At 36.4% G+C, this 18,200-nt stretch overlaps 1 protein-coding gene and 1 long non-coding RNA gene across 8 annotated transcripts in view; one reads left to right on the forward strand and one right to left on the reverse strand.

The window, feature by feature from the left end:
• LOC118540464 (uncharacterized) overlaps positions 1-809 on the reverse strand; it is a 73,614-nt gene extending 72,805 nt beyond the window's left edge. Inside the window, exon 1 of the long non-coding RNA XR_004919652.2 lies at positions 449-809. This is a non-coding gene — a long non-coding RNA (uncharacterized LOC118540464). The remainder of the gene's footprint in view (positions 1-448) is intronic.
• The window catches only part of ZEB1 (zinc finger E-box binding homeobox 1), a 187,714-nt gene continuing 169,643 nt past the window's right edge, over positions 130-18,200 (forward strand). For 4 of the 7 annotated variants that reach the window (XM_036099607.2, XM_078075333.1, XM_036099608.2 and 1 more), the window contains exon 1: positions 130-225. In XM_036099607.2, the coding sequence (XP_035955500.1) occupies positions 168-225 (58 nt within the window). In that variant the 5' untranslated portion in view covers positions 130-167. Of the gene's footprint in view, positions 226-1,133; positions 1,300-2,119; positions 2,476-2,611; positions 2,797-18,200 lie in introns of those variants that run through there. The other 3 variants (XM_078075336.1, XM_078075337.1, XM_078075335.1) reach the window with 3 other exon arrangements.

Consider the following 18,200-nt stretch of genomic DNA (forward strand, 5'->3'; position numbering starts at 1 on the left):
CCGTAGAGCGAGCGGCTCTAGGTGTAAGGAAGGTGATGTCGTAAAGCCGCGAGTGTCGTAAACCAGGTGCGGTGGGGAGGGGGGAGGGGTGGAGGCGGAGGGGTGGGGGGGAAGGGGGAGGGAGGGGGAGGAGGTGACTCGAGCATTTAGACACAAGCGAGAGGATCATGGCGGATGGCCCCAGGTGTAAGCGCAGAAAGCAGGCGAACCCGCGGCGCAATAACGGTGAGTGGCGGAGGGGACCGGGGAGCGGCGGAGTCAGGGGGAGCCGGGCAGCCGGGGCGCCCCCGGGGGTGAGGGGGGCGAGCCGGGCTGGGGGCGGCCGGGGCAGGGACGGGCAAAGTGGAGTGGGAAAGTAGAAAGTAGTGCTCTCTGCCCCCCTCCGCTGCTGCCGCTGCCGGAGCCGCGCCGCGGCCGCTCGCTCTCCCTGAACCGTTATGTCTCTTACCTGGTCTCTCTCCGCCTAGCGGCTCTTGCCGCCCCTGCCGCCTCCTTGGACCGTTAGCCGCCGCATCCCCGGCGCAGGGCGGGCGGCCGGGACGCGGCCAGCCACTTTTCTGGTCCCGGGTGGAGCGGCTGTTGCTTCTTTTCGCACTTTTCCCCACTCTTTTGCCCCTCGGCGCCTCCCCTCTCCCCCTCCTCTCAGCCCCCTCCGCGTTATTCTCCCTCAGCGCGGAGGCCCCCGGGAGCCGAGGAACAAACTTGTGGCCGGCGCTGACCGTGCAAAGTGGCTTCCCCGCGCCGCGGCCCCGGCCGGCGCCGTCGCTCGGGCCCCGCGGCTCAGGCCGGGCCGGGCTGCGGGCGCGCGGCGGGCGGCGGCGGCGGCGGCGGCGGCGGCGGCGGGACGCGGCGGCCGCAGGCTGCGTGTCGTCCGTGCGCGCGTGTGCGCGGGCGCCGGCGGTGCGCGCCGCTGGCGGACCGGGCTCGGCCGGCGGCGGTAAAGTTGTGACCGGCCGGCGAGGCGCGCTCGCGGAATGGGGATTAGCGGAGCGGAGGCGCGGGTCCCTAAGCACCCCTCCTCCCCCGCGCCTCCGACCACCGCGCCCTGGACCCCCGGCTGGGGACGCCGAGGCGAGCCCCGCGAGTGAGGTCCACTTTCAGTGGGGAGCTGGCGGGGCGGCAGGGGAGACGGGGCAGGAGCGGGCACCTACTTGCTGCTGTGGGAGATCTGTGGATGGCGGCGAGCTGGGCAGCGGGTGTGTTTGTGGAGTTGTTACCTGGTCTTAGAGACAGGGAAGCACCACAGACAGATCCCCCCTCCCCGGGGGAAACTCCTTCTCCGCGCTGGGATGGGGTTCTGTGCGTATGCCTCTCATTTTTCTCTTTCGGTTTTTGGGGAAGTTGTTACCTGGGCCGGACGCACGGAGCGCTGAAGCCGGATAATGGAGCTTGGATGGCGCTCTCGGTCTCGGGTGGAAGGAGGGTGGGGGAGGGGGCAGACGGACCGACGGACGCACGGGTCTGCTGCTCTCGCTGCAGCTGCAGTGTTTATTGATTTGTGCTGGTGTGCCGGGGCAATACACACCCCTCTGCCTGGCGTTGAGAGTTTAAAAAAAAAAAAAAAATAGAGACAGCAAGAGAGAGCGAGACCCGAACATGTGGTTGTTGTTGCACAGTCGCCTTTTCCAGTTTGGAGAGACGTTGTAAGTTGATTGTATTTCTCTTATCTTGGGGGCGATTCTGTGCTTTCTCTCCCTCTTGTTCAGCAGCGAAATGTCTGCTGATTGTTATTGTCTGGACAGTTCCTGTGGCGAGAGGGGCGAGACTTCTCCGCCCGGGGGCGGCGGGAGCGCGGGGCGAGGTCCCCCGCCCGCGCCGGCCGGGTACCTGTTTGTATAATAATGGGCGGCAACGGCCCTGCCGCTGGCTGCAGCCGAGTCTATATAAGGAATTACATGTACATTTCGGACCGAGGGGCTCGTTTTGGTTCCTACGTTATTTTTAAAACGACTTTTTAACTGTAGGGAAATAAATGCGCCTATAATGGGATTGCTGTTTCTTCCAGAAAATGAGGAAATACGTGTTTAAGTAAAAACTCTCTCGTGCTCCCCCGCCCCACCCCCGCTCCTGGGCTCCCTTTCTCCCTCCCCTCTGGGATGCGAAACGCGAGGTTTTGTAACCTTTCCTGGCAATTTTAGATTTTGTGTGGGATTTCCTGTCTAGAAGCAGATACGAAGATTTTAAGCTGTTTCAAGATGTTTCCTTCCAATCGTAAAAATATTTTTAATATATTTGAGCCGACATTAAAATCACTGCTTTCATGAATGATTTTAGTTATTCAAATAAACATTTGCGTTTTAAAGACGTCTGTTAGTTATGATTGATAACTAATATTTGGTATCGTCATTGTGGAGAGATGACTTGTTACAGCAAGGAGCGGAGCATAGGCTATTGCAATTTTAATTTCCTGTTTTAGCGTCAAATAGTGTGCTATATTGAGCTGTTGCCACTGTTGCTGATGTGGCTTTATGAAAGGTAAGTTGGTTCGGAAAGGGCTGCTCGCTTTTTACCTTATTTAAAATGTTCATCGCCAGAGAAAGGGGCTTTTCTTGTTGCTGACGACATGTGTGTGACATGTGAGTCTGAACCACCCAGCGTCTGTGCAGCTGCTGTAAACATGTTTACCTGAACAGGAAAGAATGGATTTTTCTCCTAAAGATCCTGTGATATGAATATTACACTCATAAGGCATATCAACAGATGACTTAAGGGGAAAAAAAAGCTATCCTGAAAGGTACTTGAAATCAACAGGAAAAAGAGGTTCTCGATCGCTGCAGCAAATGGCAACTTGTGCAGGTAGAAAAAAGATGGTGTTTAGTTTTCTCCTGCATGTATGTCAGCCCCCTCCTGTCTGCTGCTTTCATTCTCAAGGGAGGGATTTATTTACCACGCTTGCTGTCAGTGTTTTTCCTTTGTGTTTAATATTAGAAAAACAGATTTGGGCTGTTTAGCACAAAATGTCTTGTCTGCAGTATGCATTACTCTCAGAAAACAAAAGGTGTTTAAGATAGCACCGTACCACTACAGGTATCTTCCATTTTCATCACTTTTGGCTCTGTCCTTGTATTTCTTTTTGTTCTCAAATGCATTTCATCCATTGCCGATGATTATAGCCATGCTATTTGATTAAGCCTTATAATTTGCAAATTAAAAATGAAGTTATATGCCATTGTGTTGTGAAACCTCAGAATAGGTGCTGGTTAATATTTCTTAGCAACGCAGTCATATTTAAGTTGCAATTGTTTATTGGAGAGAATTGCATGAAAAATGTTAACTCTTAAATCTTTTTAATGAGGGAATAAATGATATGTACAGTGGGTCATAGAGATATTTTATGTTGTTATTTATATGTAAGTAATTTTTTTGTTCATTTAAAAATAAGATACATAGATTTTATTGCTAGGCCTCCAGTAAAACATTTTAATTTCCTTTCTGGAATATATCTGCAGAGTAGGATATTAGTGGGAGAATCAAGTAATGTAACTTGACATGGGTAAACCAATTGAGCAAGGCTTGACCAAAGCAACAAACATTAGATAGTAACTTTATGGTGATGATGTTAGTCATCTATAAAGGAGTGGCATTAGAATTGCATAAAATCGATTTTTACCCTTTGTAATGTAATGCTTTGTTTGTTGTATTTTAAAAATATGTCTTCTAATTTTCCACTTCTACTCTGTGTGGTTTTCGGATGTACGTATGTATGCATTTTGGAGGTAGGGGGAGAGAAATGTGCTGTAGCTACTAATGACCACATGCTGATTAATTCACTTTGGATGGAATAGGAGGTACATATTTTTCTGTCATTTGCACCATTTCCACTTGCTGTCTTTGGAAACCGCCAGTAGAGGATGCTAACAAAAATGATTATTGGTGTAGTAGCACCATAAGTCTATCTCCTGTTGATTGGGACCTCTGCATTAATAGGGACCTTTGGTGTAATTCTGGATCTTAGTGTTACTTAAACTAGCCCTGGGTAAATTAGGCAGAAGCATTTTCTAGTCTGCTAGTCTGCTTAGATGGAAAGAAGTAGAAATGTTTTAACTTGAACAATTTTATAAATATGAGCTTTTTAAATACTGAGATTGATATTGCTATCGATTCAGTCTTGCTTTAGACCAGTTGTATTACTGCCTTTCTTTTTTTTTCAGTTTTTATGTTGTTAGGTTTGGAAAAGATATGTGATGATTGGCCTGTATTTATTTTGCATATTTTCTATACTTTTTAACCTTTTTTATTCATTGTAAGATTTCCTGAAAACATATATTTTATTTTATTTTTTTAAAACATATATTTTAGGTGTTAAAATTTGTAAACTGTTAAATATGGTTAAGAAAAATTGCAATTAATTGATTGTTAATACTGTCTAATTATGTTCCCATAACTTCTGTAAACTTAAACTATGGGTTGGGCAGACAACAACTAAAGAAAGTGTTAACCAGCAGTCACTCAGATGTTAGTGATTTTTAGATTTTGTCTTTTCCTTTTTCTTCTGATTCTAGTTAAGAATCAGAATAAGGTAGTGTGTAAACTTTACATTTATCAATTGTAAATTAAGAAATATAAGTTTGCTTTGATGTTTTAAATGTAGCAAAAAAGTGTCTTTAGTTTGATAATTATTGTATGTATTCATTAATTCTTTTCAAACTGTGTAAATTGGTAATGTAACTTTCACATATAAATAATTGCATGAGACTTGATGTATTCAGTAATATCTTTTTGGTGTGTGTCCATATAATTATATTAATATAACTGTAAACTTTTGGAAGGCTTTTGTTAGGTCAAATGTTAGAAATATTTATTTCCCTAATTATTTTTAATGGTGTTTCTGTAAATGCAACAACAGCAGTATCATAGTGCAATAGTAATACTGTTTATCTTGAATTAAGTAGGAATTACCTGAATTACCAGGTAAGCCTGTGTGAATTTCTCATTTTAGGGTGTCATGGTTTTTCAAGAGTATGTGTTATGTGTGTGTGTGTATGTGTGTGTGTGTGTGTGTAAATATAGTTTTACATTTCCTGACAGATGTTTCTTGAATTTGGTGTTCACCTAATTCTTAGAGCTCAGTAGTAAATAGGTGTGATTCACTTACTACTTTTATGAACTGGGGAAGTTTACCACAAAGCCATAACATATACAATTGTGGCATGGAGCAAAACTTAAATTATCTTATAAATTGAAAGCATCAATCATTTGTTAAGATGAGCCTTATGTAAAAGCATATGGAATATTTCGGGGTTTTTTTCTTTTTTTCGTTTATAGTATTTTTGAAAGTTTGTACCCTGTGTTTGCAATTTTAGTTGCTTTGAAGCATGTGGTGAGAACTGAGAAAGTTCTATCAAATTGGGAATGATACTTTAAAAATAACACAATTATGGGATATAATTGTGTTTTTATTGTTTTTTCCTCCTTTTTTGCTTTCCCCTGTATAAATTACTTTTAAGCATGTGATTAGAGCCATATGTAAACACAGATGCAACATCATGTGGAATTATATTAACTACTCTCAACTACCTGTATTGAATTGTAGTAGAGAAGAAGAAAAATCATGTAGATGTTGGAAGAAGATATGCATTAATATGTAAAAGTGCAATGAAAGGTTAGAGGACTTGATAAAATTGTAGAATAGTATTTGGGATTAGAAAAGGTTTCTTAGTGTTTGCAGCAGGATCACTAATTTATGGGGAAATGTCTGTTCCTCTCTAATAGAGATAGAAGCTAGAATAAAAGTTCATTGTTAAAAGGAAATCTTAAACTCTTAAACTAGAAAAGTAACCTGGTTAGGAAATAAAATATTTTTTAAAAACACTTTTTAGAAGGCTATATTTTGTACATATTACTAGTAAAATATCATTAAACTAGGTGTAAGTTGAAAGAAAATTAATGGATATACACCTAATAGAACAAGATTTTAGTAACCCCAGTTAAAATTTAATCTATTATACATGCATTGCTTTAGGAAATAATCTTTCCTTTGGATGGGATAGTGTTTTCAGAATCGTATTCCTAGAGGAAGCATTCTTAGGACATCAATTTTAAGTAATAAATATTTTCAGTGTGGTGTATATGAGCATGTCTAGATTTTTAACCTTGATGGAGGTGGGTTATACTGCTTGTTAACGTGGAACTGGGTTGCTTGAAAAGATGGCAGTATTCTATAACACTTAAATATAACGGTGTTCTCTAATAAGGAAAATCTCCCTTACAGTTGTTTTCAGAGAAAAAAATTTAATATTTAGAACTCATTAATTTTGTTAAAACATATTTTGAAGTATATCATTTAGGTGTAGATAAATTGAAAGATTCCAAAAAGTAAAGCAAAAACAGCCAAATGTAAGTCTATACTTGTATTATAGCTATGAAATATTTTTTCATGCTCTTAAAAGTTATCTCATTTATTTTTTAAACATCTTCCTGTTATTTAATATATACCTACTATATTTATAGGGATTGCATATATCTGTCCATGTAGATAATTCTCCTCATAATCAACTTTATGTATTTATTGAGACTTGATACAGGGAGTTTGAGTATAAACTATGGCTGTTGGTTGGAGACCTTATAGTATGGCAACCTGGGAACAACTTCATCATCTCTTTTGCAGTAACAACTACATCTGTGCTGGAATTATTAGTAACAGATGTTTTGTGACCTCTTAATTCCCACTCCCCTCCCCACCTTCCCCATCCGTAGTTAAAATTAAATGTGAATGGGAGATAAATAAGGGAATGATGTCAATTTCTCATGTTTATTGTTGTATTCTAAGAATATTGGAAGTCTTCTATTTTCCCCCTTTAAGATATAATTTCAAATTTTTAGGTACTGTAACTATCTTAATTTTGGTTTTTAGATATTTTTAATATTCTGGTGTCAATTTTCTTTTTATAATATGTGATACCATTATTTCTTAGATATCTCAGTTGCTATTCATGGTCACCAACCTGTAATGTATTCTAATTTTCCTTATTCTTAAGGTCTTTATCCCCATTTAATCCTCACTTCTAATTGAATGGTTGGCTTTTTGTTAAATGCTCAGAGTATGACTAGTTTGTTAATTTAAAAATTCATTTTTCTCTTGGAATCTTACATGTTTTATATGGAAGGGATCTTTAGAGATATTTTTTCTATCTGAAAACTGATACAGATAAGCTGAAGTTTAGGGCCTTCAAGTAGAAATTCCACTAGTGACTTTAACTTACGTTTTAGGAGAGGTAATAGTGACATGTGGTAAATCCTTCACGGAGTAGATTGTCTGAACTTGGGCTGAAATACTCTGCCTTACATATGTGAAAAGGCTGTGAAAATCACTGTATCCCTTTAGTGTTTTCTCCTTTCTACCCTACGAAACTAAGTTGCTATTCATTCCTATTGCTACATCACTGTTCTAAAATCTCTTTTGATCTTGGTTTTTTGTTGTTGTTGTTGTTGTTATTGTTGTTTTGGTGGTGGCCGGGGTAAACAATTGGGGGAGAGAAAAAATAATTCTATATGAATAAATATTAGGAAAATAAATAATTTCAGAGCTAGAGAGATTTGGAGAATCATTCAAATTTGGTTTTGCAGATAAGCAAACTTTCAGGGAAGTAAAATGACTTTGCCAAGTTCCTTTTACTAGTTAGCTTGGACTAGGTTACAGCTTTTCAGGTTCATAGCTCAGTATTTCTTTTATTAGGCCATTTGAGCATGTTTATCTATGACGGCAACAAGGAAGAACTAAATGTCATGAATTTTCAAATTCATCATGGTTAAAACCAAGATGTAAGGAATGCTCAGTCATCACAGAAAAAGGGATTTCTTTAACCATTTGCATAAATTTATCAAATTTAAAAGTTGACATAACTATCACTTAAAACATTTCAGATAACAAAGTTGGTTTATATTGTTTAGAGGCATACCTCATTATTTTGATTATAATTTTTCCTCTTCATTCCCAATCTCAACACCTTCCTGACTCTCACTTGCACCCAATCTAGTATGTTTTATATATATTCTTGGTTATGTCTCTATCCTTGTAAAATAATGTTGTTATTTGTGTGTTTCACATCTATATAACTGCTATTTTGCTATATATTTCTTCACTAAGCATTTTTTGGTATCTGTTCATATTGCTCTATGTACATCTAGTTCATTGATTCTAACTGTCCAATATTTCATGGTTTGCATGTAGCACAAATTATCAGTTCCCCTAATGACGGATGCCCAGGTTGATTCCAACTCTTGAGTACAAATAATTTTGTAATAAACATCTTCATACATGTTGCTAATGGCTGTGGAAGAGTTTTTCTAGGTATACATATCCAGGTGTGGTATTGCTGTGTAATAGGTTAGTCACATATTTAATATCATTAAATTATGCCAGATTATTTCTGAAATGGCTACACCAATTTTTGCCCTCACCAACATCGTATACAAATTTTTACTTTTTCCCAGTTTTGCCAGCATTTCTTACTGTAGAACGTCCTACATTTTGCTAATTTAACTGTTGTTAAATGGAATCTTATGGTTTGGTTGCTGTGATAGGTTTCTCTGTTCACCAGGGAGGTTGATTATTTCTTCATATCCTTCCTAGCTGTTTGAGTTTCCCTTCTCATGTCTGGCCTATTCATACCCTTTGCCCTTCTTTTTGGTTGGGTTTCCATTTTTTGTTGGTTTCCCAGAATCCTCTATCTGAGATAGTAATCCCTTGGTAATTTTAGACATGGCAAATATTTTCCCAGTGTGTCAGCATGTGTTGACTTTGACAGTGATACACAAATCCTTAATTTTAATGTACTTGAAATTTTTTATTTTGCGGGCAGTAAAAAGTCCTTCATGATCCACAAATTGCAAAGATATTTTCCTGTGTTTTCTTCTAATAGTTCTGTAATTTTACCTTTCATATTTAAGTCTTTAATGTATCTGGAGTTCACCTTTTGAATATAGAATTTCTTTCTTCCTTCCTTTCTTCCTTTCAGAAACAGAGTGGTTAAGAGTGTGGGTTATCCTGTCATTTACTAGCTGAGTCACCTTGACCAAGTTACTTAGTCTCCCTATGCTTGAATTTCCCCATGTGTAAAATGGGTATGATAATCTCAGAGTTGGGAAAGTTAAATGAGGAGTGTAAAGCACTGTGCTTTATATGTGTTTGTTTAAATTTTTACTTACATTATTAGATTAAGTTATTTTAAATATATCTTCCATCAACTGACAATTTCTTATTCTCTTATCCAATATTAACTCTGATATAACTTGATTTAAAAGGATGTGGTTATGAAGTTTATTCATTATTTCTATAGCTTTGACTTTAAACATTGCTTAGTAGTTCTGGCCTTAAGGACAAGGCTGTTTGTTAAATCAGTAATAGAATAGTATCTTAATGCTATTGTGTTACGTCTTTCAGCTTGAGGAAGGATGCCTTGGACTCTTTTATTATATTGAGGGGTATTATATTGAGGAAGACCTTACCGTATTACTTTTATATGTAATAAGGACATGAACTTTGAGGATAAGGTCCCCATGCTATTCTGTTGCATAACACAAAGAACCCAAGCCCAAGGAAGCTAAACTTTATATTCTATATTTGAATACCCTAAAGAGTGTGCAGTCCACAGATTCTCATACAGATTCATTCGTTTAGTTGGGAATATTTTTAAGAAGATGGTTGTAGGTATTCTTAATACATAGTATGTTCTTGTGGCATAGATCAGGGCAATCCTAAGACAGAAGTTGAAATTGTACCATTTTGTGTATGTGTGAATAAACTTTATTGAGATATAATTTACATATGTCATTATGCTTATACATTTTGATGACTTTTCACATACTTACATGCATGTGTAACCACCACCACAGTTAAGCTATAGAGCATTTCCATCATCCCAGAAAGTTCTCTCGTACCTCATCTCAGTCAGTCCTCCCCTAGTCTAGCCCAAGCAACCAATGATCTGTTTTTGATGAGTAGAGATTAGATTTACTCTTTCTAAAAGAGTTTCCTATAAATGGAATCATACAGTATGTACTCTTTTGCCTGCCTTTTTTACTCATGTGATGTTTTCAAGATTCATCCGTGTTATTGCATGTATCAGGAGTTCATTCCTTTTGTATTGCTAAGTAGTATTCCATTGCATGAATATATCACAATTTGTTTATCCATTCCCCTACAATGGGCAAAATATTTGGGTTGTTTCTGGGTTTTGGTACAGAATAAAGCTATTGTGAACATTTACATACAAATTTTCATGTGGATATATGCTTACATTTTTGGGGGGTAAATACCCAAGGTTTGAATTGCTGGGTCATATAGTAAGTACATGCTTGACTTTGTAAGAAACTGGGAACTGGTTTATAAAGTGCTTGTAACATTTTACGTTGTATGAAAGTTTTAGTTGTTCCAATCCTTATAAACGTTTGTCCATGTTTTTAATTTTAGCTATTCTAATAGTTATGTCATAGTATTCTTTTGGTTTTAGTTTGGACTTCACTATAATGATGTTTGGGTATCTTTTTGATGTACTTATTGGCCATTTGTGTATTTTCTCTTATGAAATGTCTATTCCAATCATTTGCCCATTTTTAATTGGGTTGCTTATCTTTTTATTATCAAGATGTAAGAGTTCTTTATATATTCTGGATCCAAATTCTTTTTGGATATAGGTATTTAAAGTATTTTTTTCCTTTCTGTGGCTTACCTTTTGATTTTCTTAATGGTATCTTTGAAGTGCAAAAGTTTTAAATTTTGATGAAGTCCAATTTATAACTTTATTCTCTTAGGCTTTGTGCTTTTTGTGTTTTAAGAAATCTTTGCCCATTCCAAGATTTTTTCCCTTGTGTTTTTAGAATTTTATAGCTTTAACATTTAGGTCTATGATCCATTTCAGGTTAATTTTTGTCTTTTACCCTGTTTTGATCTTCATCTACAAGCCTGCCTGAGGTAGCCCTGAGTAGTTTGCAGGAGGCTAAAACTTGGTCTTACTAATCAAAATTCTGTGTGAGAATTTCTGTTTGAGTATGTTAAAAATATTTTTCAAGACCCAACTAAGAACCAGAGCTCAAGATTGTAGAGAAACACAAATCCTACTTTCCTGGTTTTATACATTTTAAACTGAGAGCAGTGGCTTTGTGCTTAGTCAGTGTTTTCAGAATTTTTCATGTCCTTGACACATTTTTAATTCACAGAGAAATACTTGAGTGAAGCTAGAGTTTCAGAGAAAGGTGCCCAAAGAGAGTGTCCATGGTGAATGTTATCTTCATGGTCTCTTATTTCCTACACAGTTTTAATGAGTTTAGCATTATACCAATTCTTTTTTACATTCCATAGCTTTTATCTTTACATGGGAATTTGTTCAAACCTACCGTTTATCTTGAATTCATTAAGGGACATAATTTTATCCCTTTGAAATGAACATTTTTTAAACCATCTCTGAGTATAAGGATTCCACCTTACTGTTCTGCTGAAGCTGCAGTACCTACTAGAGGTCTCCAGTGACCTCCAAATCCTGCCAGCGTTTCTCAACCTTTATCTTACTTGACTTTCCTATATTTGTTATTGTTGAATCTCCTGGAAGGTTTTGCTTCCTTAGCTTCTGTATTTTTACTCTTTTCTTAAATTCTCATCTTTCTCCATTCTTGTTTCTTAGAGCCTCTTTTTGAAATTACCCAGGGCTGTCTCTTCTCACTCAATATACCCTACCTAGAAGTCTGACCCAATTCTTTTAGTCTTAGCTTCCACATATATGCTGATGTTTTCAAAATCTTTGTCTCTTGCCCAGAACTAGATTGAGTTCCAAATATGTATGCAGTTGTCTGTGCAACTTTTCCATCTATATATACCACAGGACTGTCCAATTTTACAAGTCCAAAGTCGAACTAATTTATTTCCCACCAAGTCTTACTTTCCTTCTTATTCATGATCTTGTTAGTGCCACCGCCAATGTATTACACTCAAGTTAAAACCTAGGGTTAACCTTCCCTCTCATAACCTGATGATCACCAAATCTGCCAGTCCTATATTCTGAATGTCTTTCAAATCAGTCTTTTCCTCTCCATTTCTATCTCTGTGGCTTTAGGATCTTCATTTCTCATGGAAAACCTATTGTTTGTCCCTACTCTTCTTTGCCATGCAGGCTGCTGCCAAAATTATCTTTGTAAAAAACAGATGATTTAATAATTCTCCCAATCAGATGCCTTCTCTGGATCTTTATTAACTTACTGGATAAAACCAAGATTCTTTCCATGACATACAAGGCCCAGATTTATGATCCTGTCCCTGCTATTTCTTCTGTCTGCTGACCACTTCCCTCCTCCTCCTTTTAACTATAGATTCCTATATCCACAGGCTGTATTTCCCTCCATGCATTTGAATATATTTTGGTTCCTTCTACCTGAAATACATTTCCTTTTTCCCTACCTCATATTTTCTGCTATATTTTGAAAAGTGGACAGGAATGTATCTCAGATATTTCTTCTTCAGAAATGCTTTCTCTGATCCCTTTCAGTCTATTCTTCTTAAGTTGGTGATTTTTCATTTAAGTTAAAATATTACTCCCTTTACATTTTTTTGCCCAATAAAAGGTAACATACAACCAGATAAAGCTACCCTCCTTACCCCCCTTTTTACTTTGGCATAAATTATTATTATGCCAGTTACCTTGGCATAAATGCTTGATCTTACTGATTTTTAGCTACATACTTTACCCCTCATTTTGTTATGGTTAAAGAAAAAAATGTTTAATTCCTTTGAACTTTGATGAGTTGATTGCAGATGCATTTATTTACTTACTCATATTTATGAGTAAAATGTATATGTCACTGAAATAACTCCCACAGAATTCTTATTAAGATAGTATTTTTTCTATCTGACTTTTCTATTTCTTTTTTTTATGTTATGTTAATCGCCATACATTACATCATTAGTTTTTGATGTAGTGTCCGTGATTCATTGTTTGCATATAACACCCAGTGCTCCATTGAGTACGTGCTCTCTTTAATACCCATCACCAGGCTAACCCATCCCCCCACTCCCCTCCCCTCTAGAACCCTCAGTTTGTTTCTCAGAGTCCATAGTCTTTCATGGTTTGTCTCCCCCTCAGGATCTGCCCCCTTCATTCTTCCTTCCTGCTATCTTTTTTTTTTTTTTTTTAACATATAATGTATTATTTGTTTCAGAGGTACAGGTCTGCGATTCAACGGTCTTACACAATTCACAGTGCTCACCGTAGCACATACCCTCCCCAATGTCTATCACCCAGCCACCCCATCCCTCCCACCCCCCACCACTCCAGCAACTCTGTTTCCTGAGATTAAGAATTCCTCATATCAGTGAGGTCTATTTCTTTTTATCACCTGTTCCTATTCCTTGAAAATCCATCGTAACTAACTTGTGTTTTATTTTTATTTTTAAAGCACTTACTTTTTTATACTCCATTTAGTTCTGTATCTGCCTTGAACATTCTAGATATTAGTGACATAATTCCTTCTGATCTGATATCTGTAGGTGCGTTTATGGATAGAGCATTGAACTAGGAGATAGAAGTCTTAGATAGAAATCTTAGTCTAATGTTAAAGCTGCCATTAATTGGCCTATGAAATTGGGAAAATAATGTATTTGGCCTAAGTCTGTTCATCTGTAGAATGAATATGATGGATTAATGTGTGCTAGGCAATGAAACGCCGAAGATGAAAAATGCAGTTTCTCGCTTTAAAGAGCTTACAGTATACTAGAGGGTAAAAAAAAAAAAAAAAAAAAAAAAAACCCAGGAAAACAAACCTTTAGAATATAGTTTGGTAATTGATGTGATATTCTATCCCATATACATAGAGGGGATGGCCAAATCTTAAAGAATGTGTGTGGGTTATCTTAGTAAAAATGTGGAATATATTATTCCAGGTAGGGGAATAGAATTACAGAAGTATATGAGACACACACACGCATGCATATATTGTGGGACCTGCAAGTCACAGGTTTGGTTGAATTCTGTAGGGTAGTGGAGGAAAGGCTAAACATGAGGCTAGAGAATTAGATAGGAAGCAAATGAAAAAAAAAAGACAAAAAACAGCTATATATTGCCATGATGGGATTCTATCTTGAAAGTGTTGAAGAATTGCCAAAGATCTTAAAGCAGCAAGTGACTTGAATATAATTATATAGTTCATCATCTTATTTTCTTTATGTATTAAGTTTTAAATGATTAAAAATTCAAGAGTATACGTGCCTTACTAAAAGTGGGAAAAACTATTAAAGTAAAAGCTGATTTGTCCTGCTTTCCTGAGTTTTGGCTTATGTATACTATAATGCTAATAGATTCACATAGAAATTGCTCTAAAATGGTGCTGCCACCACACCACTTCTATTGTCATCATCAATATCAATAAAAAGCAGCCTTTACTAGAAACAAAAGTGGCCTTGGTTAGAGTTGGTTGCTAAAATCTATGACATTGGGGAGGGTATGTGTTGTAATGAGCACTGAGTATTATATAAGACTAATGAATCACTGATGTACTCCTGAAACAAATAATATATTATATGTTAATTAATTGAATTTAAATAAATTTTTAAAAAGTTAAAAAATAAAAAACAAATTTATGCATCAAGTTGGCCATGCATTTCTGAACTCTGCACTATTGTAAGGAATTATGTTTTCATTTTTTTCTTCTTTCTAAATCATTAAATCACAGCTTATATAGATGTGTTGTGTACTTACAGTCCCTATGGCATAAGATGGTTTTACTGCTATTAATGATGGCTCTCCAAACGTGTAAAATCCTTTGAGTTTATTATTTCTTCATAAATTTCTGGGTTGTTTCTGGCACTTATTAATGGTTCTGTGTAGAACTCCCATCTTGTGAACCTGTTATATATACTTTGATATCCGTTCTCTATTACAGATATTTAATAAAATACAGTTAGATAATCCTTGCCATTCTTTTGGCTGGCATGATCCCAGGACCTGATTGCCTATGGTAAATGAAACTAGTAAGTAAGCTGGCTATTTTATTGTTTGCATTGAAATAACTAGGCATCCACGAAACCAGATCAAATAAAATAAAACTTTTTCTCTGCTTATTCCAATATTTACTAAGAAAGATTATTTTAAATAATTCACAATGCTGATGAATTTGCCTATTCCTTCTGTGGTCCTGTTTTTTGCTTAATATGTTTTCAAAGTATGTTATCAGGTACATGCCAATTTAGAATTATCATTGCTTTTATCATTATTTAGTGACCCTCACTTTCTAGGATAGTTTTTCCATAAAGTCAACTTCAGATGATATTAATATAGCCACACAACCATGAGAGACTATGGACTCTGAGAAACAAACTGAAGGTTCTAGAGGGGAGGGGGGTCGGGAGATGGGTTAGCCGGGTGATGGGTATTAAAGAGGGCACGTATTGAATGGGGCACTGGGTGTTATACGCAAACAATGAATCATGGAACATTACATCAAAAACTAATGATGTAATATATGGTGATTAACATAACATAATAGAAAAAAACATAGCCACACAACCTGAGTGTTTCTCATTGAAAATAGCTGTAGTTCTGATATATGTTTTTCTTATTGAACAAAAAAAAAAAAAAATTCAAGCTTTTTTGGGAGTTACACTGTATGCTACAAGATTAAAGACAGTGCCTTTTTTTAGTCCAAGTGCAGAGGAAACACACTTTATCATGTCTCAACCTCTAAGTTAATAATTTTTAATGTAAAAAATAGTGCCTTATTTATACACCATTTTTCTCTATTTTACATTGACCTAATTTGTATGTAGAGGGACTTTTGTGCTCTGTATGTTATATACCAAATGTTTTTAATCTAAACTTTAAAACCTAACCCCATTTTACTAGTATTCATTTATATCTTATTTATATGCTTGACTTGTCTTATGTATTATGTGTTAAAATAGTTAAACGTAATGGTCATAAAATTCTATGTAATTTCAATTTCTGTCACATCAAGCTGATTATTTATTTATTTATTTATTTATTTATTGGTGGGAGGCATCCTCCTCCTTTTTTTTTTTTGTTTTTCATTAGAGATAGATTTGGAATTGTACTGTACCAACTGCAAAAATAGTTCAGGGCAGTAAGACAGACTTTGAGTGTCTATTATATTGAGAGTCTAATATATTAAGCATATGGGGAGGGAAGCAAGATGCTAGCTATTTTAAGGTCTCATGGCCACACTAACGTCCATCTTGTGCATGTTCACCTGGGTTGTATAGAGTTTGGGGATTTCCATCTGCCATTACTGTATTTGGTTGAGTCAGCAGTCAGGTAACAGTAGTGGTCATACTTCTGCCATTATGTTCTCTGAGTTGCTGATCACCATAGTCTCACAGATGAGGAAAGTGGTTACAGAGGGAAGGTCTGAGATGTAAAGATAAGGAACACAGGAAATGGTAAATATGGGTAGGTATAGATAAACACTGTATAAAACCTGGGAGCAGGGTAAAATTATTGATTAGCTGTAGACTTTGGTAAGTTATGTATTCATGTTAAAATCTCTGAGATAAGAAATAAAAATCTAGAAATAATATGGGTATCTTTCAAATTAGAGAAGAGGGAAATAGAATGAGAAAAAATAATCTAAGAAAAAAAGGAAGGAAGGAAAAGAAGAGAAACAGAAAAAAGACAAGTGGAAAACACAAAGTAAGATTAGTAATAGATGCAAATATATTAGTAATTACAGTGCATATAAACTGACAAAATGCTCCAGTTAACAGAAGCTGATTGTCAGATTAGATAAAATAACAAAATCTAGATATGTACTATTTATAAGAAACATACCTTTAAAAAGGATATAGAAAACTTGAAAATAGAAAGGATGTAAAAAGATACGCTTGACAGTACTTACTAAAGAAAGGTTGTGTTGTGTGGCTATATTAATACCATCTGAAGTTGACTTTATGGAAAAACTATCCTAGAAAGTGAGGGTCGCTAAATAATGATAAAAGTAATGATAATTCTAAATTGGTATGTACCTGATAATATACTTTGAAAACATATTAAGCAAAAAATAGGACCACAGAAGGAATAGGCAAATTCATCAGCATTGTGAATTATTTAAAATAATCTTTCTTAGTAAATATTGGAATAAGCAGAGAAAAATGTAAAAAAAAAATATAGAAGAGCTTAATAACAGTATTTATGGGCTTGCTGTAATGGACATTTAGGAAACACTGCATCTCAGAATACTTTTTAAAAAATTCTTTAAAAAATTCTTTAAAAGCACATAAGACCTATTTACAAAAAAAGTGATAACATTCTGGTCAAATACAGCCAGTTTTCACAATTTCAGGGGATTGGCATTATACTACATTCTCTGTTTACAATGACATTAGCTGTAATTTAGCACCATAATTTTCCTGTGTGTATGGGGAAGTTGAGATGTATTATTTACAAAAAACTCATAGGTAAAAGAAATACTTGTAAGGAATATTAGAAAATATAATTTAACAGTAATAAAATACCATATATCAGAACTTATGTGATAAACTGTGATAAACTGATACTTTATGGAAATTTATAGACTTTAATGCTTACATTAAAAGAATAAATGCTGAAAAACAATAACTGCATTCTTAAGAATTAGAAGTGACTAAAAGAATACTCCCCCCAATTGAAGTAAAAACTAAATATAAATTAATGAAATAGAAAATAAAAGTAAATCAGAGAGGAAACAGTACAGGTAAAAATAGATTATTTGAAAAGACTAACAAAATTGAGAACTGTCCGCAAGATTAATCAAGGAAAAAGAGAAGTCACAAAGCAGTAACTTGAATGAAAAAGGGTATGTTACTACAGATGTTTCAGGAATAATCTTTATGCTAGTATATTGAAAGCTTATATCAAATGGGCAAATTCCTAGAAAAAAGTAGCTCATATTAGCTCAAGAAGGAATAGAAAATTGAATAGTCTTAAAATATAAAGGAAAAATATTCTTGCAAAGAAAAATACCAAATCCACACAGGTTATAGCAAGTTCTTTAAAACATCCAAGGGATAATAGCAAGATACCCATTAAAAAAACTTGATCTTTAATGGCACTGGTATTGCCAGTCAGTGGAAAAAGGATGGCTCTTTCAATAACTGAGGTAGTTAGTTAATTAAATGGAAAAAATTGAGTTGAGCCATTATCTTATATTATTTAGAGAAATTAGTTAGACTAGATTATATATCTAAATCTATAAGGTAATCGTTTAGTTAAGGTAAAACTAACACT

Source organism: Halichoerus grypus, chromosome 6 (assembly GCF_964656455.1).
Source record: "Halichoerus grypus chromosome 6, mHalGry1.hap1.1, whole genome shotgun sequence".
Taxonomy (NCBI): domain Eukaryota; kingdom Metazoa; phylum Chordata; class Mammalia; order Carnivora; family Phocidae; genus Halichoerus; species Halichoerus grypus.